The 19,043-nt window shown below is 39.9% G+C and overlaps 1 protein-coding gene across 3 annotated transcripts in view; it reads left to right on the forward strand.

Annotated features, from left to right (window-relative positions):
- clvs1.S (clavesin 1 S homeolog) overlaps nt 1-19,043 on the forward strand; it is a 62,217-nt gene that overhangs the window by 24,887 nt on the left and 18,287 nt on the right. For all 3 annotated transcript variants that reach the window (XM_018223755.2, XM_041567877.1, XM_041567876.1), the window contains exons 3-4: nt 5,966-6,140; nt 13,891-14,001. In XM_018223755.2, the coding sequence (XP_018079244.1) occupies nt 5,966-6,140; nt 13,891-14,001 (286 nt within the window). The remainder of the gene's footprint in view (nt 1-5,965; nt 6,141-13,890; nt 14,002-19,043) is intronic.

Raw genomic sequence — 19,043 nt, forward strand, 5'->3', positions numbered from 1 at the left:
ACTAAAGGTTTTCCTTTACTGAGTTTTGTCTTACACGAGGTCAAAATGGTACTACTAAAAATACCATCAGTCCTCCAGGAATTTTACTGGTATCCTGGTGGGCCACTGACTCTGCTCCTCGCACTGGATTTTCAATCAGTTTAATCTGCTTGCATATTTAGCTGTAGAAGTTGATGATCTAGTGACATTTGAGCAACTATGTTGCTAAGTTGACAAAGTTATATAATATGCACGTTGTGGGTTTATATTTATAATTTGGAATATGTGCGTAATATTCTACGCTGCTAACTACTGCAAAAAAAAAAAAATGTATTAGGACTTTGAGAACAATCTGTAATATATAATCCTGCTGGCATTAATTGAACAATAGCCAGTAGTGTGCACACAGAGACATACTACGCACGAGTATTCTTCTTTTTTTAATTAACCTTTCAATTAACTTTTGGTTTGATGTTGTGAGCGATATTCTGAGGCAATTTGCAATTGTTTTTAATTTTTTAATATTTGGGGTTTTTGAGTTAGTTTGGTTTTCATGCAGCAACTCTCCGGTTTGCAATTTCAGTATTCTGGTTACTAGGGTTCAAATTACCCTAGCAACCATGCATTAAGTTGAATAAAAGGCTGGGATATGAATAGGAGAAGGGTAATAGAAGCAATAAAAAGCATAGTAACAATACTAGAAAATATAGAAAGTGGGAGGAAATGATTCCTGGTCTTCTCATAAGCACCCCCACTCACTATGCAATGGCATATAAATTGAAAAAGTTTAGAAGAGCAGGCACAGGCAATACTAGCTGCTTAGTGTTTTTATTGGCACAACATGTTTCGAGCACAAGGCTTTTTATCAAGTGTGATACATTGGTGCAAAATGAAACCATTTAAAGGGACAAACAATACATTTGTAGCCTTACTGGGCTTGTGTTTTTGAGATGGGGTCAGTGACCCCTATTTAAAAGCTGGAAAGAGTCAGAAGAAGAAGGCAAACAATTCAAAAACTATAAAAAAGGTAAAAAACTAAGACCAATTGAAAATATGCCATTCTATAACATACTAAAAGTCAATGTAAAGGCAACCCACCCCTTTAAGACATTCTTTGTATCTGAGCAAATTATTGTAGTGGATGTTAGGAAGAAGTGTGTAGGCAGGTGGAAGTCATGTCAGTTATGCAGCTACATGGAGGTTAATTAGAACTGGATACAATTAGGCCAACATGTAATTCTAGCTATGTGTTGACACACAACTTCCAAATGATTAGTATGATTTACTAGAAAGTTTCTGGCAGTTACATTTACAAGTGGCAACCTACCTGCCAATACCCATGTGCCTTTGTCTATTGGGTTCTCTGGCAGCATGCTACTAGTGTGTCAACCCCAAAAAACCCTGAAGGATGTGAGAATAAATAAAAGTCTGTGTATGCAGATTCCCCAGAGACTTGGATGGCTTCTGTTCTTGAAGTAGCATTCGTACTACTACCTTGACCTTGAGGAAGAACCATCCCATTGGTTATTTGGGTTCTGGTCTTGAAGTTCCACACCACACGCAAGACACATTTTTTTTAAGATCTGTGTATTTGTTTATTTATTAGAAGCTATTATTTCTTCCCTGTGTTAAAATATCAGGCTCAGCATAGTTTTATTCAGGGACTTCTGTCTAATAAATCTCAGGCATGGAATGTAATAGCTGTGCAACTTGAGTTCGCTTGCTCTCAGATCACAATACGTATAATTTATTGTTGTGTCAGTTAAAACTGAGCAGAGCATGGAACGTATTATTCAGGTAAAGCTAAACACTATACACACACACACAGCCAAACATAAAAGCATTGATCACCCCTGAAATCATGGCTTTCCTGCTGTGTGTGAGTTTTTACCTTTATATTCAATTCAGAATAAAACCAGGGCTGTACTTCATTGCTTCCCTCAATCTGACAGCATGCACGCGAATTAAGTGGATAAAGTTGCTGCTATAAAGAGAGCCACATCAACCTAATCAAAACTTTTAATTCATATTTCAGTTGTAGCCGCAGAAAGTGAAAGCCCTGGAGCTATAAACGCAGGGCTTGTATGACAAGGGATCAGGCCCAGATTTGTGGAAAGGCCACCTAGGCCCGGGCCTAGGGCGGCAGGATTTTAGGAGGCGGCATGCTGCCCAACCACACCCACATTGGTTCAAAAACACTGGGGATGCACTGGAGATACAATAATTTTTTAAATTTCCCATGTGCCAATCCCCATTGCTCCGGTCCCCCTCGAGGGGACAGGGGCGACGACCGGTAGTGGGCCAAGGTGCGCCCACTATGTAAATCCGGCCCTGCAAGGGATCCGAATGACCAGCAGCCAAATTACACTGGTTTATGTTTAAAAATTGGCAGAATCAGATGCAGCAGTGATTGGGTGAGAAGGAATGAGTTAAATCAGGGGTAGGCCAGGCTGGGGGCAGGGAAAAAGAGGAATGTGATGTCAGCTGTTCACTTCCTTATCTTCTGAGCAGGTAGAAACATCACACCCTACCTCTTGCCCTTTTTGCATATTTTGTGAAATGTCAGGAGATTTTCTTCTTTATGTTCTCATATTATCTATTAATAACCGAATGCGGATGTTTTTCTGCATGCACTATTATATTGTGGTTTTGGTACGATTATACAGTATAAACGTGAGAGGTATTATTCATGTTAAATGAATGTCAGATGCTTGATCCAGTTAATGTTTCCGATCACCACTGGGGTAAAGAAGGAATTTTTCCCACTTGAGGCATAATTGGCAATGGCTTTTGGCTTTTAATTTTTATTTGTCACAGCAGCGGTAGGACCTTGCCAGAGTACTGCACAGGTAATTTTAGAAGAGGGAGGAAAGAGGGTTCCCTCCTGTGACTGCACAGTGGGTTGACCGATACAGACACTGGTACTGCTTGTGCTAGGTGACAGTCTACTTGGACTTCCTATCATCAACACACTGCAAATTCAGGGACGCCAGCAGCAGGGCCTGGCCATGCTGGCCTGTCGCCACCAGGCAACCCAGCCAGACGTGACACCCCCTCCATCGCACACATAGGAGACACGCTCGCATGCGCACTGGCCATCTGCGTCAACCTCTTCAGGTATGCTACCCCCCTCCCCTCATGTACGCACGCATGTGCACGCACAGAAACAGGTGCATGGACTGGAGACGAGTGACACTCAGTTGGACTAGAGGTAGGCAGCAGTGAAAGGTACGTGCCTGGCATCCCCAAGCTTTGCACCCTAGGCACGTGCCTACTCTGCCTAACCCTACTTCCGGCCCTGGCCAGCAGGGCTGTTGAACATCTCTCATGGTGGGAGATGCAGCTCCTGCTGGTAGCAGATTTTGGGGCCATCCTATCTGTAGGTAGAGGCAGCCTAATACTTAGTGGTGGATATAATGATATTAGTGATGTGTGAGCCGGGCCAAAGGCCACAGGACCCACCAGTCAGGTGGGTTGGGGCTGACTTCCATGCAACGTCCTTGGGCGGGTTAAGGCTGAACTTAAGCCTCCATTCTCCACAACCGTGGCATTCTTCTGCCCCACTTCCACCTTTGCGCACAACTTTTTATATAGTCATGTAGGCCCTGCTCCTTTTGTGCCATCATGGGGGGGGGTGAGGTAATGACATAGTGATGATCTCAAGTCTTCAGTGAGGAACGGCAGAGCATAATAGTGATCTTTTATGGAATTCTGGCTTTATCTATTGTATTGGAGGGAGAATTGCAAAGTCCTATGTATTTAATAAAATGTGAACAAATGCTGTGGCCATTTTACCCAATTTCTGGCTCCTGGTGTTCCATTAAGTTAAGTAACAATGGGGTTCAGTGGGAGGGCTGAAAGCGAAGGGTTAGTTGAGTAGTTCCTTGTCATTTGTTATTCCATGTATAGAACAGATGAAATTGAAGACTTAGACTTAAAGGCAAGTTATTTGTTCAGAAGGAAAACTTAACCAACACATAAGCAGTCTTACCAAATCAGCACATACATATCAGTAAATATTGCCCATTTCACTGGAGCACCCATTTTGTGATTTTCTTTGTGCCACCCACTAATCACCTGACAGGAAATAACTCAGCTCTGATTGTTGTAAAAAACAGAGCTCTGTCTATTCATTGGCTGATGTAGAGCATAAATAGTTACGCCTGAAAATGCCTATAAGAGTTTGCTTATGTATAGGTGCAGAGTAAGCGCAGTGGAGCTCATGGGTGTCACCTGCTGGATCTCCTCTGTAAGTGAGCGCCATATTGGCACATGCACTGTTAGTGCAGTCTTCTTGTTTGTAACAACTGTGAATGCCAGAAATTGCTGAAAGGAAGCAAGAAGACCCGAAGAAGACTGGAGATGGAGCCCATGAGCAGCAGCATGTGGGTGTGTGACATCAGAGTGCTAAAACTTGGTCCCAGATTTAAAAAAAAAAATAGATACAAATGTTTAATGCCCAACTGTAAATGTTATCTTGTAATTTTATAAGGGATTCTGTCATGATTTTTATGATGTATTTTTTATTTCTAAATTACACAGTTTACACTGCAAATAATTCACTGTATATATAAAATGTAATTTCTGAACCAGCAAGTGTATTTTTTTTAGTTGTAATATTGGTGTGTAGGCAGCGATCTCAGTTCATTTTGTCTGGTCATGTGATTTCAGAAAGAACCAGCACTTTAGGATGGCACTGCTTTCTGGCAGGCTGTTGTTTCTCCTATTCAATGTAACTGAATGTGTTGCAGTGGGACCTGGATTTTACTATTGAGTGTTGTTCTTAGATCTACCAGGCAGTTGTTATCTTGTGTTACGGAGCTGTTATCTGGTTACCTTCCCATTGATCTTTTGTTAAGCCGCTGCGGGGGGGGGGGAGGGGGTGATATCACTCTAACTTGCAGTAAAGCAGTAAAGAGTGATTGAAGTTTATCAAAGCACAAGTCTTATGACTAAGGGCCACTGGAAACCGACAATATGTCTAGCTCCATGTCAGATTCCAATATTAAATATAAAAAAATCAGTTTGCTCTTTTGAGATGGATTGCAATGCAAAATTCTGCTGGAGCAGCTCTATTAACTAATGCGTTTTCAAAAAAACAGTTTTTTTCCCCCCATGACAGTATCCCTTTAATGATTGATTTTCCAATTCCTGAACATCTTCCCAGATCCTGACATGCACCAAACTTTGCCGGAATTTTGACAGAATTCTTTACACAATTTATAAGTGAGATCACTGTATTCTTGGAGCTACTAGTAGCAGTGTAGTGTGGACACAGTAATGTGTACAACTAGGGTTGCCACCTGGCCGGTAAAAATGATGGTTGATCCCAATGTTATTAATAGGGAAAAAATATAAATATATAGGAAGGCCGGTATTTTTTTCCAGAAAAGGTGGCAACCTTGTGTACAACACCTATTTTGGGCACCAAGGGGTGTGAAACTTTGAAGGTGGTTTACCAGCTTCCAGTGGTTTGTGATGCAGAACAATCCTGTGATTCAGGTTGCCACCTTTTCTGTGGAAAAAAGGCAGATGGTCTATTTACAAATTTTTTTACCTACCAATAGTTGGCATTAGACATCATTACCTTATGTGCCAGAGCAGGTGCATGGGTTGGGTTTGCATATGACATTGCAATACAATGCTGTAGAGGCTTCCTGAAGCCCCAGGGTAAAAATCTACAGTTTTAAACATGCTGATGGGAAATCCTCAGTCCAAATCCACTGTACACCCCCCCTAGAGAGCTGAAGTCCTAACAACAAATACATGAATAACTACACAAGACAGTTAAACTAGTGTAAATCACTATGGTGGCTAAATAGGATAGCTATTTTCCCTGAGATCTGATTATGGTGGTTCCTTTATGGTCGATAACAGTAGTGCACCGTAGTGTTGATGCAGAATTGGTAATCTGGGAGACCTATTTCTTAATGCAAATACCAAAATGCACACAATTAAAACTACTTCATTATGTTTTTATTTGAAGGAATTCCTTTGTGGACATCTTGCGGGCTATCCTCTTATCTCTGGAAGTTCTCATTGAAGATCCGGAACTACAGATCAATGGATTTATTTTAATTATAGACTGGAGCAATTTTTCTTTCAAGCAAGCTTCAAAACTTACCCCATCAATCCTCAGACTAGCCATTGAAGGTTTACAAGTAAGCATAATTAGTGTATTTGGGGTTGATGTGATTGCCCGATATATTACATTATCACTGTGTTCAATGCTCACTCTTCTCTTTTGATTTTGGTCCAGATAACTCTATCTCTTTTCCATATGATGTGTTGAACTTCCTCACTCTAATTCACATATGATTTCAAATTTCTATGAAAACAAACTATTTATTTTATAGATAGAGTTGCTGGTTGGTAGACTCAGAGAGTGGGTGTTGATGGCAGCTATTAGGTTGTTGTACTCACAGGGCCAGAACCATTGGGGGAGGTCAGTTACTGCATGCTTGGATACTTTCCTTTAATCTCTTCTACACCTTCTGCACTTGCACTTGCACTTGCCCACAAAGTTTAGGTGCCAGAACATGGAGCAGAAACTGGGTTGACTGATAGGGGGTGCAATTTTCATACTACAGCCAATCGGATTCCCAGCAGCTGTACCAGGACTTAAAGTGGCACACCAAATTTGAATAGCGCCTCTTATAGTAAAGCTGACCTATACAAGCAAAAATGCGCAGCGGCACTAGCAGGTGCCATCTTCTGAATCTCTGTGTTCTTTTCATAACAGTAAGGTGACACGGAGCTTGCTGGCGCATAAGCATTACATTACCTTCATCTCTGCATGCGCCAGCAAGCTCCGTGTCACTGAACTGATCGTAAAAGAACATGAAGAACATGAAGATTCTTTGCTTGTATATTTACTATGAAAGGCACTGTTCATTGAAATATACTCTGCGGGGAGGGAGCAGAGAGGGGGCTCGTTTGATGGTTATGGATGGGACTTTTGTTGGGGGGAGGGTTTAGCTCTCCTTTATGAAAATCCGCCCATGCTGGTTGACTGGTAGAAATTATTAATATATTATTATCTTATTAATAGGGAAGAAATATCAGACATAAAAGGGGGAAAGTAATATTAATTTCTAATGCACAAATCGTTTGCAATCGCTTCGCAATGTGAATAAATGTTCGGATGGTACAAAAATGTTGCCTTGGCGAACACTTTGCCCTTCACACAACAGTAAGATAGCGATTGCACATTTTATAGTTTGCGCAGTGTATGTAATAAAGTTTTGAAATCGCAAATCATTTTTTGCAACAAAATATTTAACCAAACTGCAGAGCAGGTGTTAAAGCTTCGCGATGCGCAATTAAAATTCTTAATGCAATAAAAGACTAATGAAGAATATTACATTGCGACAGGCAAATTTTTTATTTGCAAAGTTTTGCTCTTTGCGAATTTAATTACATTTCCCCCAAAGTTTCATATATTTTCTATAAGAGGTGGTAACCATACTAACAGACTTACTATAAATGCATCTATAACCTTAAAGGCAGTGTTTATTCCATTATTTCTACTTATTCAGTATAAAAGAATAACATTGTTCCTGCATTTTACTCTCCATATATATGGCCCCCTAGTGATTTTAGTTGCTTACCTTCTACTCCAGGCCAGCACACTCTTCTTCTTCTGGGTACTTGTCCTTTGAGTGTTCTGTTGCCATTATTTTGTGTATATTATTTATGAATATGTTTTATATGTATACCTATTAATTTGATGTTTCTTGTGAGTCTCTGGATCACAACAGAAAGACCTGCCTTGAATACCATTCACACCCCCGCATGAGCATTGTGCAGTTGCCTAATCTTCAGCCATGGCTCCATACTCAGTGCTGCTATGGACTAGATGAATATTATTAGAACAAACCTGCAGTATTAGATAAATTAAAGGGCAAAGTGTACTTTTGGTTTGTTAAGATTAAATGGATTCTGTCATGATTTTTATGGTATAGTTTTTATTTCTAAATTACGCTGTTTACACTACAAATAATTCTCTCTACCATGTAAAATGTCATTCCTAAGCCAACAAGTGTATTTATAGCTGTAATATTGGTGTGTAGGCATCCATCTCAGTTCATTTTGCCTGGTTATGGTTTTTAAAAAAGAGCTAGCACTTGTTTTTGTTTCCCCAACTCAATGTAACTGAAGGTGTCATGGATTTTTACTAGTGCTGTTCTGATATCTACCAGGGAGCTGTTATCTGGTTACCTTCCCATTGTTCTATTGTGAGGCTGCTGGGGGGGGAAGGAAGTTATATCACTCCAACTTGCAGTACAGCAGTAGAGTGACTGAAGTTTATCCGAGCACAAGTCACATGAATGGGGGCAAATGGGAAACTGACAATATGTCTAGCAGCATGTCAGATTTCAAAATTAAATATAAAAAAATCTGTTTGCTCTTTTGAAAAATGGATTTCAATGCAGAATTCTGCTGGTGTAGCACTATTAACTGATTCATTTTGAAAAAAACATATTTTCCCATGACAGTATACCTTCAAGGGATTGATTTATCAAAGGTCAAATTGGGGATCCCTGTCAGTTTCCCTTTTTAATATGATTTTTCATCACAGCCAACAAAAGATGAATCTAGTTTTTAACTATGGGCTGTCACCAGCTTGCCAGCAAATGCAGAAATCTACCTGCTTCCTAATTCATAAAGTCACAGAAGAACAAGCATTGCCTTAATATTAATGCAAAGGCATCGTTACTTATCAGTAATATTCATTTCAGTTTCAGCAAAAGAATCATCAATCAGAACTCGAACAACAACTATCGTTACTGCCCTGAAAGGATAGATGATAAATCTGCCCCTAAGAATCTTCTCTATAATATAGAGTATTTACCGCTGGAACATTGTGTCGGATAGAACAGTGCTTACATTTTACACACTGCTGTTTTTTATTGCCTTGGATTTGCATTTTATAGGCCTCGTTTTGCTTTACATAGCCACACTTAGTTACGGCTAAAATGATTGGTGGGTTTTTGGTTGGGGTATATTTCTTTTTCCTTTGGTTCACTCATACAGAACATTGCTTCACAGTTCAGTTCTTGCCAATAAATGTGCTACCATTTCAGTATTAGAAACAAACAGCAGGCACAGTTGAAATAAGCAGAAAGAATAATTGCTAACAAACTTAAATCCAATTATCTATATTAATTATAGATTTTAGTGTCACTATAGCCTTGCTAAGAAATCTTCCAAGCCCCTCTTAAATAACAGAATCAGCCATCACAACATCATCCAGCAGTGCATTCCACAACCTCACTGTCCTCACTGTGAAGATCCACCTACACTGCTTCAAATGAAAGTTCTTTTTCTCTAGTCTGAAGGGTTGACCTCTGGTCCAAAGATTTTTCCATTTTATGAAAAAATAGATCTCCTGTTAGTGGTTTATAATGCCCTCTAATGTACTTATACAGACTAACCATGTCCCCTAGCAAGTATCTTTTTTTCCAGAGAAAACAACCCAACCTTGACAGGCTACACTCATAATTGAAATCTTCCATCCCCCTAACTAGTTTAAGGGGATGGAAGATGGGTATACACTGTCTCCAGCTCAGCTCACCTTTTTTTGCAAGACAGAACTTTATTTGCTTTAGTAGCCACATAATGACACTGCCCAGAATTAGACAACTTGTTAGCTACAAAATCCCTAGATCCTTCTCAATTAAGGAGACCCCCAATACACTGCCATTTAGGGTATAACTTGCATTCATATTATTTCTGCATAACCTTGCATTTATCAACACTGAATCTTATTTTCCAATTTGCTGCTCAGTTTTCCAATTTAGACAAATCACTTTGCAAAGTGGCAGCATCCTGCATGGAACATATAGTTCTGCACAATTTAGTATCATTTGCAAAAATAGAAACAGTACTTGCCCACCTCCAGGTCATTAATAAACAAGTTGAAAAGCAAAGGACCAAGGACTGATCCCTGCAGTACAACACTGGTCCAATTAGAAAATATTCCATTTACCACCAATTTTTGTAATCTATCCTTCCAACAGTTTTCTATCCAAGTACAAATACTGTGTTCCAGGCCAATATACTGTATGTATAATGTAATGTATCAAAAACTTTAGCAAAGTCCAAATATATCACATCCACTGCCATTGCAGAGTCGAGGTTCTTGTTCACCTCCTCATAAAAGGCAATTAAATTTGTTTGGCAAGTTTAGTTATGTATAAAACCATACTGGCACAAACTCATATGGCACAAACTCAATTATGATTTGCAATGAAGTTAAGTATTTTATCTCTTAATAGCCCTTCGAAACGCTTTCCTAACACTGATGTCAGACTAACCAGCCTATAGTTTTGAGGCTGAGAATGGAATCCCTTTTTGAATAGTGGCACCACATTAGCAATTTGCCAGTCTCTCTTCACTGTGCCAGACCTCAATGAGTCCTGAAAAATTAAGTAAAGAGGTTTGGCAATCACAGAGCTAAGCTCGTTTAGTACCCTGGGATGAATATCATCTGGTCCCGGACCCTTTTTTATCTTTACCTGTTCTAGTCTCTTTTGAATTTCCCCTTTTTTGAACCATACTTCATTTAATGTATTAATAGAATTAGAACTATTAAGTAACATTCATTTCTTGGTTCCTTATTTGTGTAGCCAGATGAAAAATAACAGTTCTGAATCTGTGCTTTATTTCTGTTGTCAATCACCAACCCCCCCTCCCTGACAACAAGGGTCCCACCCCACCCTGCTTATTTTTTTTTAGTATTTACACATTTAAAAAAAACTTGGTTAACTTTTACTCCTTGCTGCAATACCCTTTTCCATATGAATTTTAGCTTTTGGGAAGGTCTTGTTTTTTTGCTTTTAATTACAAACAAATAAATGAACTAGGAATCCCAGCTTAATGAATTGTTCGTAAAACACTAACATAGGTGATACATTGCACCAGTGCAGTTACCCATACCATCCAATCAAATATTTGATTTCATTGTACAATTACTTAGGGTCGGACTGGCGGGTACAGGGCCCACTGAGGCTGCTGTCCCAGGAGCCCCCACACCTGAGGAAGATCAGTGGCCTGGGGGAAACGCCAGTGGGGATTGGGTCTGCCTAGTCCAACCCTGAAATTGCTGACTAATAGGTTACCGTATTTAATTACAGAAATCCGTACTAAGAATTTATTGCTGTTACGTCGGTATCTACACCTGTAGAAATTTGCACCTTTTAATTACAAAATTCCTAAAATGCAGCTCACAGGCACCATGAAGTAGATGATCCCAGGGATCTGCCAGCTCTGCATACATATACAGGCAAAACTCATGGCATTTAATTCTGCAAGTGCAAATAGTTGCCCTAGTTACTATCTTAAATACAGTAATTGACTAGTTGACGATTATTATCATTGACTAATTTATAGTGCTGCAAAGGCACAATGTAACCCAGTTAGAAACAGCCTATACATTCTACCCTCATTAAAATATTATAGAGCAAAGTCTATATTTAAAATTCATATTCTCTTCTGTTAAAAGATAGTGTTGCGATTCTCCTTTAAGGGCAGAGACACACGCTCAGATTTGGGGAGATTTTGGGGCGACAAATCTCCTCCTCTTCTGGGCGACTAATCTCCCCTAACTGCCTCACGAGGAAACTTTGGGTGACTTTGGAAAACAAAGCGATCCAAGTGCCATCCCGCCAGCGATTTACATTCCAGCCGGCAGGAAGTCAGGGGAAGGCAGTTCAGGGAGATTAGTCACCCCCGAAGAAGAGGAGATCTCCCCGAATCTGAGAATGTGTCTCTGTCCTTAACTAAATTATAGTCAAATCTGGTTTACACAGAGAATACAAAAGCAACAGTGGCATCAATGGATATAACTGTAAAATGTGATGGCATGGCTATGTGATCTGACATCACTACATATCTGCATTTATGTGTGAGAGGGAGCTGCAATAGTGCTGGCATTAGACCTTCAAATAACGCTGAAAAATAGATCTGTCTCTTGATATGTATAGTACTAGCAAGTTAAGCAGTACTGCAGATACTTGGATAGGATAAATTAAAGAAATTAATCTGTGCATAGAATAGGTAGAATTGCTTTTATCATGAACTCTGTGCCCAGCATAGAGGGTATATAGTGTAGCTCAGCACTGGAAGCCATAGCACAGTGATCCCCGAAAAGTGGCTCATGACATAGTGATGAGCGAAATTTTTCGCAGAGTTTCACAGTGAAATTGACACCCATTAGGTGAAAAAAATTGCTGTGCGTCAAAAATTTGTCGCACAATTTCCCACACATCAAGAAAATTTTGTTGCCCATAGACTTCAATGCATTTTGGTGAATGTTTGCAGTTTTGTAAATTTTTTGCCAAGCGAAACAGGTCAGATTCGCCCATCACTACTCGTGAGCAACATGTTAGAAACCTCTTGGATGTTGCTCCCAGTGGCCTCAAAGCAGGTGCATATTTTTGAATTCCAGCCTTGGAGGCAAGTTTTGGTGCATAAATCCTGGTGTACTGCCAAACAGAGCCTCCTTGAGATTGACATTCCTCATAGGAGTTACCAAATGGGTAAGCACAACCCCCAGGAACTTTTTTGCATGCTTGTGCTGCTCCCCAACTCTTTTTACAATTGAATGTGGCTCTTAAGTAAATAAGGTTGGGGTCCCCTGCTATAGCAATATCAGTCCCCTTGCTATATCAGTCGGATTAGTGCTCATCCTTAGACATGTCTCCAGCCCTGATAGTAGTCTAGAAAACTCTTTTATGCTTTAGATTAGAGTCAGCAATACCCCAGCAATAAGTCTCGACTAGTCTATACATGCAGAACAGGATACATCCATATTTAGCACAAGGGAGGCAGATCCAAATATAGTAGCTGAATAGAGGAGAAATAGGTCAAACCATACAGTATAAATACAAGCAATAACACAGGCACTTGGTGCATGTGCAAGCAACACTAATGATGTAGGAATTGTTGAATAATTCAGAAGATTGACCTGTTTGGGGAGGGAGCTGCACTGGTTGGTGGGCAAGAGAATGGTCTCGGCCCACTCAGCACTACATACACGTGCCCTTTCATGTAAAAGGACATATTCTTTTTGGCTTCTCTTCTCCTTTAAGCTGTATGCAGATGAAATCAATAAGAAAGCTTCTAGTAGCAGAAAATGCATAAAATTGGTTTCAGCATTTGCCTGATCAGTGTAAATGATAAAACAGTAGATATTGCTGCACTGCTGCCCTTTATCTGGAGGCAGCCCACTCCTGTTCAGCACAGCCACAAGGGAAACCTGACAATATACACAGAGCAGATGGCTCCTTTCATCTTGTTTTGTTTTCTGACAAAGGGTGCGTCACTGGGCTCCGCCTTGCTTCATCTGAGCTGCAGAAATATTTGCCTATAGGTTGGAAATCGGAAACCTGTGGTTCTCCAGAAATCAAAGGCTGTCAGGGAATGCAGCTGAAAAGACACATTGATATTGCATATCTACCTGCATACTGCAGAATGCAAAAATGATGCTTTATAGATCTTTAAAGAATACTTTGTATTTGCAAAATATAATTTTTAAAGTGAAAGTAAAAAAAATACTGGGGGTGCTTATTTGTTAGGCGATTCCCAGTGACCAAAAACTCTTAACGTTACATAATGGGCCAGGCACCTCCTCTATAAAAAAAAATAACTTGCCAGGGAGACATTGCTGGGGAGCAAAGTGGCACCATTTTCCTGGTGTTACTTGAAGGTTTAGGGCTGAGCACATACAAAGAGTAATTTGCTGAAGCCGTAGGGTACTGTGCCTACCCAAATCAAGGGTTACATGGGAACAGAGTTAAAATGGCACTGCTGCTCAGTCCCCAGTACATTCATTTTATATATAGAAAAGGGACTCTGTACTATTCCCCATTTGCCTCTCTAACAGTTCTGTTTTTCTCCAACCCACAGGACAGTTTCCCAGCTCGTTTTGGAGGAGTTCACTTTGTCAATCAGCCCTGGTACATCCATGCTCTGTACACTATAATCAAACCATTTCTTAAAGACAAGACAAGGAAGAGGGTAAGACAAATAAGCCAAGACAATGTTTGTTTGTTGAACATATTACATGGCGGTAATGGTTATGTGCTCTGGACAGTCTCGCATTAAAAGAGGGCTGCACTTTTCTTTGATCTTTGAAATCTACAGCAGGGGCCCCCATCAGTGTCCTGTGGGTTGGAGAAAAACTATTAGAGAGGCAAATGGGGAACAGTACAGAGTCCTTTTTCTACATTGCTTTTGTGCTTTGTACATTGTCTCTTTGTGATAAATACAGCGGCACAAATGGATTATTCCACTGCAAATGAATTTCTTTGGAGAGTGCAGGGGCTGGCAGAATGCAAGGAAATTTGTGAAATGTTAAATAGAAATGATGCACTGTATGAGAACACTAAGAACAGTAATTACATATGCGGTACAAAAATCCCAGCTGCGGTATTTCAAGGATCTCCATTTAAAATCGGAAATTACAATTTCATTTCCTCCTGGTGTTATCTATAAAGGCCAGGGACATTTTCCCATGTTTGTTATATGAGCTACTGATCAAGTGATCTTTATTTAGTTTTCATTAAAAAAAAAAACTAAAAAGTCAAGGTGACTGAATGGGTTTCCATGACAATATAAATGTATTAGGATGCAGTGCATTTATTCGGAATCAGATTCTACGGTGACTTCCATTATTTTCATATTTTAAAGTAGAGGGTCATAGTCATACAACACACAGTAATATCGCCAAGCATCAACTAATGGCATCATTAAACACAGTTTATATATTTACAGGTTACTCATAGCTCATGTGTAGTAAACTAGCAGTTTAGTTTAAAACCACCTGTGTATCCCTCTTTAAAGGATAACTAAACCCTAAAAATATATGAACCTATTGTACCAGCCCAGAGGTTCAACAGCCCTATAACAGTAATGATCCAGGCCTTCAAATTTATCCACAGGAGCTCCCCATCTTGGCTTTTTTTTTGGTCTGCACATGCTCAGTAGACTTTGACTGGCTGTTGTTAAGCTAGGGGTTGTCAGATATGATCAAGAAGAAATATTACAGAAGCATGTGCTGTGAATCAATTGAAAAGAAGATGGGGAGCATTTCTAGCCTACTTCTTTCTTTGCTCCTTTAAGGGTTTGCCCCCCATTAAGGCTACCTTTTCTCACTGCAGTTGTAAATGTCTCCCTTACATTAAAGGGTGTTTGTGCTATTAAAAATACAAACTACAGCATTGTAAGGCTTATGATATCAATAATAATAGTTTATTGCTTTCTCTAGCTGCTGTTGACCTTGTGCATTTTGGAATTTCCATCTGGTATGGGATCTGTTATCCAGAATGCACAGGAACTGAGGTTTCCAGATAAGGGATCTTTTTGTAATTTGAATCTTCATGTCTTAAGTCAAAAATCATGTAAACATTAAAAAAAAACCAATATGCTGGTTTTGCCTCCAATATGGATTAATTATATCTTAGTTTGGATCAAGTACAAGGTACTGTTTTATTATTACAGAGAAAAATTAAAACTTTGGATTATTTGATCATAATGGAATCTATGAGAGACAGCCTTTCCGTTATTTGGAGTTTTCTGGATAACGGGTTTCCAGATAACGGATCCCATACCTGTACCAGGAAACAAACTGCATTGTGAGACAGAGTCTTAACCTGGCAATATATTGTCCCCCTATATTCCAAGAGAACTAAATCAAATAGGGTTTGTGTTGGAAATTGATCTATACCCATGGATACTCAGGTTTTGAGCTTAAGTGGACTGATCTAATTGTTTGGCACCTGGGCTACAGATCAAATACCACTGGGGCCTGTACAAACACATTCATAGATAAATGCAGTGTTCATCTGCTTTGTTGCTGCAAGCCCCAACCAGGTATCAAACTCATAGAGTCCATAGGCAATATTGGTCCTAGTAGGACCAGCTTTAAATATCTTTATAATGACGCCCTCCGTATTTGTAAGTCTAAGACAAAGGCAGCAGTTTGGAGGTTTTTAATATCTCTTTAAATTAACACTGTTTATTAATCTATCATTAAACTAACAATGTTTATTTCATAGAAAAGGAGGAATAGGTAGCATGGGTAGAACAATGCCTTAATCATAAAATAAAGAAACTCATTTTTTAAATAAATAGAAAATGCAGCTCTCCTTTTCAAAACAAGACTTTTTTAAATTGGCTTTTGTTGAACATAGGTGTGTATTACCTTTGCAAAAGGAAAGACAAGTAAGGTTTATCTATTTGCAATTAATGTCTACAACGTATCGTTCCTTACGGGTGATTTTAATGGATTTAGGTTCCATGCCTCTAATGTTTATTGAGATCTTAATATCTATAGAGAGAGAGATCATTGCTTTGCATACCTGCTTTGCTTATGATCTGCAATATGTTGTCATTTGCATTTGAATGGGCCCAGTATTCACTTGCTTTCATGGCCACTTAGCTAAATAGACCCGTTTGCCCATTTCCAAGAGATTTTACCTGTTATAGGGTTTAGCTGCTGTAGAATTTTATAGCCTCACTAAATGCACTGGCAGAATAATGCTAGGATGTATTGAAAAAGAAAGAGATTTCATGTATTGAAATGTCTCTGGATTCTAAAGGATGAATGATGATATTAGAATACATTCTGCTCAGCTGAATCATTCTGTTTTGAATGTATCAAGCACAATAACTGTATCTATGGAAACAACTTAATCTTTAAATGGTACAATATTTTCATTTACATAAAAGCAGCTTGTCTTTAAGTGCTCTGTTCATAATTTCCAGTATCCCAGGTGGTTTAGCCAGAATGTTCTTGATCTATATTTGAAATGGGTATAGACTTATATATATTAGGGCACATGTACAGTACATCTGCAAGTGCAGTGATAGTGAGCAGAATGCAATCGCCATGTTTTTCCCACAATGCAGCATCAGGGTTGCCACCTGTCCGGATTTCACCCGGACAGCCTGGTTTTTGGAAGGGCTGTCTGGGTGAAAAGTGCCTGTCCGGATTTCCAAATAAGGAAAATTGGACAGGCCATTGACATTAATGACATGGCTATTAGCCAATTGCTGATTGCCACGTCATCAGCCCTGCCCTGATGTCATCTGCCGTACCCCTTTACATCACTGGTCCGACCCCAATGTTATCCACCCGCCCCCCCAGATGTCATCCGCCCACCCCGAAGTCATCCGCCTTCCCCCTGCCACCCAATGCAGCGTGTATCCCAAAAACTCACCAACTTTGCAAAGGGGTGATTTTCTTGATGCAGTTATGCTGGGCCTCTTTAGCAAATATACAGTATTTGCATGGTTCTTCTATTAATATTGACTAATAACTTGGGGAGTCATCATTAATTTCTAGGGATGTTGCGGACTGTTCGCCGGCGAACTTGTTCGCGCGAACATCGGCTGTTCGCGCTCGCCGAATGTTCGCGAACGTCGCGCGACGTTCGCCATTTTGGGTTCGCCTTACCTGGCGCTTTTTTTTGACCTCTCACCCCAGACCAGCAGATACATGGCAGCCAATCAGGAAGCTCTCCCTCCTGGACCACCCCCACACCCCCTGGACCACTCCCCTTCCATATATAAACTGAAGCCCTGCAGCGTTTTTTCATTCTGCCTGTGTGTGCTTGCAAGAGCTAGTGTAGGGAGAGAGCTGTTACTGATTTCACTGATTTCTTTGAGGGACAGTTGATAGTAAGTTTGCTGGCTAGTAATCTACTTGATACTGCTCTGTATTGGAGGGACAGAAGTCTGCAGGGATTTGAGGGACATTTTAGGGTAGCTTTGCTGGCTAGTAATCTACCTTCTACTGCAGTGCTCTGTATGTAGCTGCCTGCTGTGGGCACTGATCTCTTCTGATCTCATCTGCTGACTGCTGTAATAACCCAATAGTCCTTGTAAGGACTGCTTTTATTTTCTTTTTTGTTGTTTTACTTTGCTACTTTAACAGCCAAGTGCTATTAGTCTAGCAGTGTTGGGGAGTGGGACTGGTGTGCTACTGTGCTGCTCCTAGTAGTTCAGCAGCACCAACCCGAGAATATTTTTTTTTTTTAATATACATATAATTTTTTTTTTATTTTACTTATCTTACTGTTCTTAAAGGTGTCCAGTGCTGTTTGCTGTTCTTCATAGTAGTGCACCAATAGTAGTGCACTTGCAGGCATTATTTGCCCAGTGGCCATCTAGCTGTGTGAGCTTGTTCACATTCTGTCTAAATATCAATAATAATACCGTCTCCAGAAACACCACCTGAGTGACGTTTTTCAAGCAGCAATAATATATTCCGTATCCACCACTGCTGTAGTGTATACGTTGACCTTGCAGGCATTATTTGCCCAGTGTGTTCTTCATTTTCAAACCACTGCCACTTAGCTGTGTGAGCTTTTTCACATTCTGTCTAAATATCAATAATAATACCGTCTCCAGAAACACCACCTGAGTGACGTTTTTCAAGCAGCAATAATATATTCCGTATCCACCACTGCTGTAGTGTATACGTTGACCTTGTAGGCATTATTTGCCCAGTGTGTTCTTCATTTTCAAACCACTGCCACTTAGCTGTGTGAGCTTTTTCACATTCTGTCTAAATATCAATAATAATACCGTCTCCAGAAACACCACCTGAGTGACGTTTTTCAAGCAGCAATAATATATTCCGTATCCACCACTGCTGTAGTGTATACGTTGACCTTGTAGGCATTATTTGCCCAGTGTGTTCTTCATTTTCAAACCACTGCCATCTAGCTGTGTGAGCTTGTTCACATTCTGTCTAAATATCAATAATAATACCGTCTCCAGAAACACCACCTGAGTGACGTTTTTCAAGCAGCAATAATATATTCCGTATCCACCACTGCTGTAGTGTATACGTTGACCTTGTAGGCATTATTTGCCCAGTGTGTTCTTCATTTTCAAACCACTGCCATCTAGCTGTGTGAGCTTGTTCACATTCTGTCTAAATATCAATAATAATACCGTCTCCAGAAACACCACCTGAGTGACGTTTTTCAAGCAGCAATAATATATTCCGTATCCACCACTGCTGTAGTGTATACGTTGACCTTGTAGGCATT

Source organism: Xenopus laevis, chromosome 6S (genome assembly GCF_017654675.1).
Source record: "Xenopus laevis strain J_2021 chromosome 6S, Xenopus_laevis_v10.1, whole genome shotgun sequence".
Lineage (NCBI taxonomy): Eukaryota > Metazoa > Chordata > Amphibia > Anura > Pipidae > Xenopus > Xenopus laevis.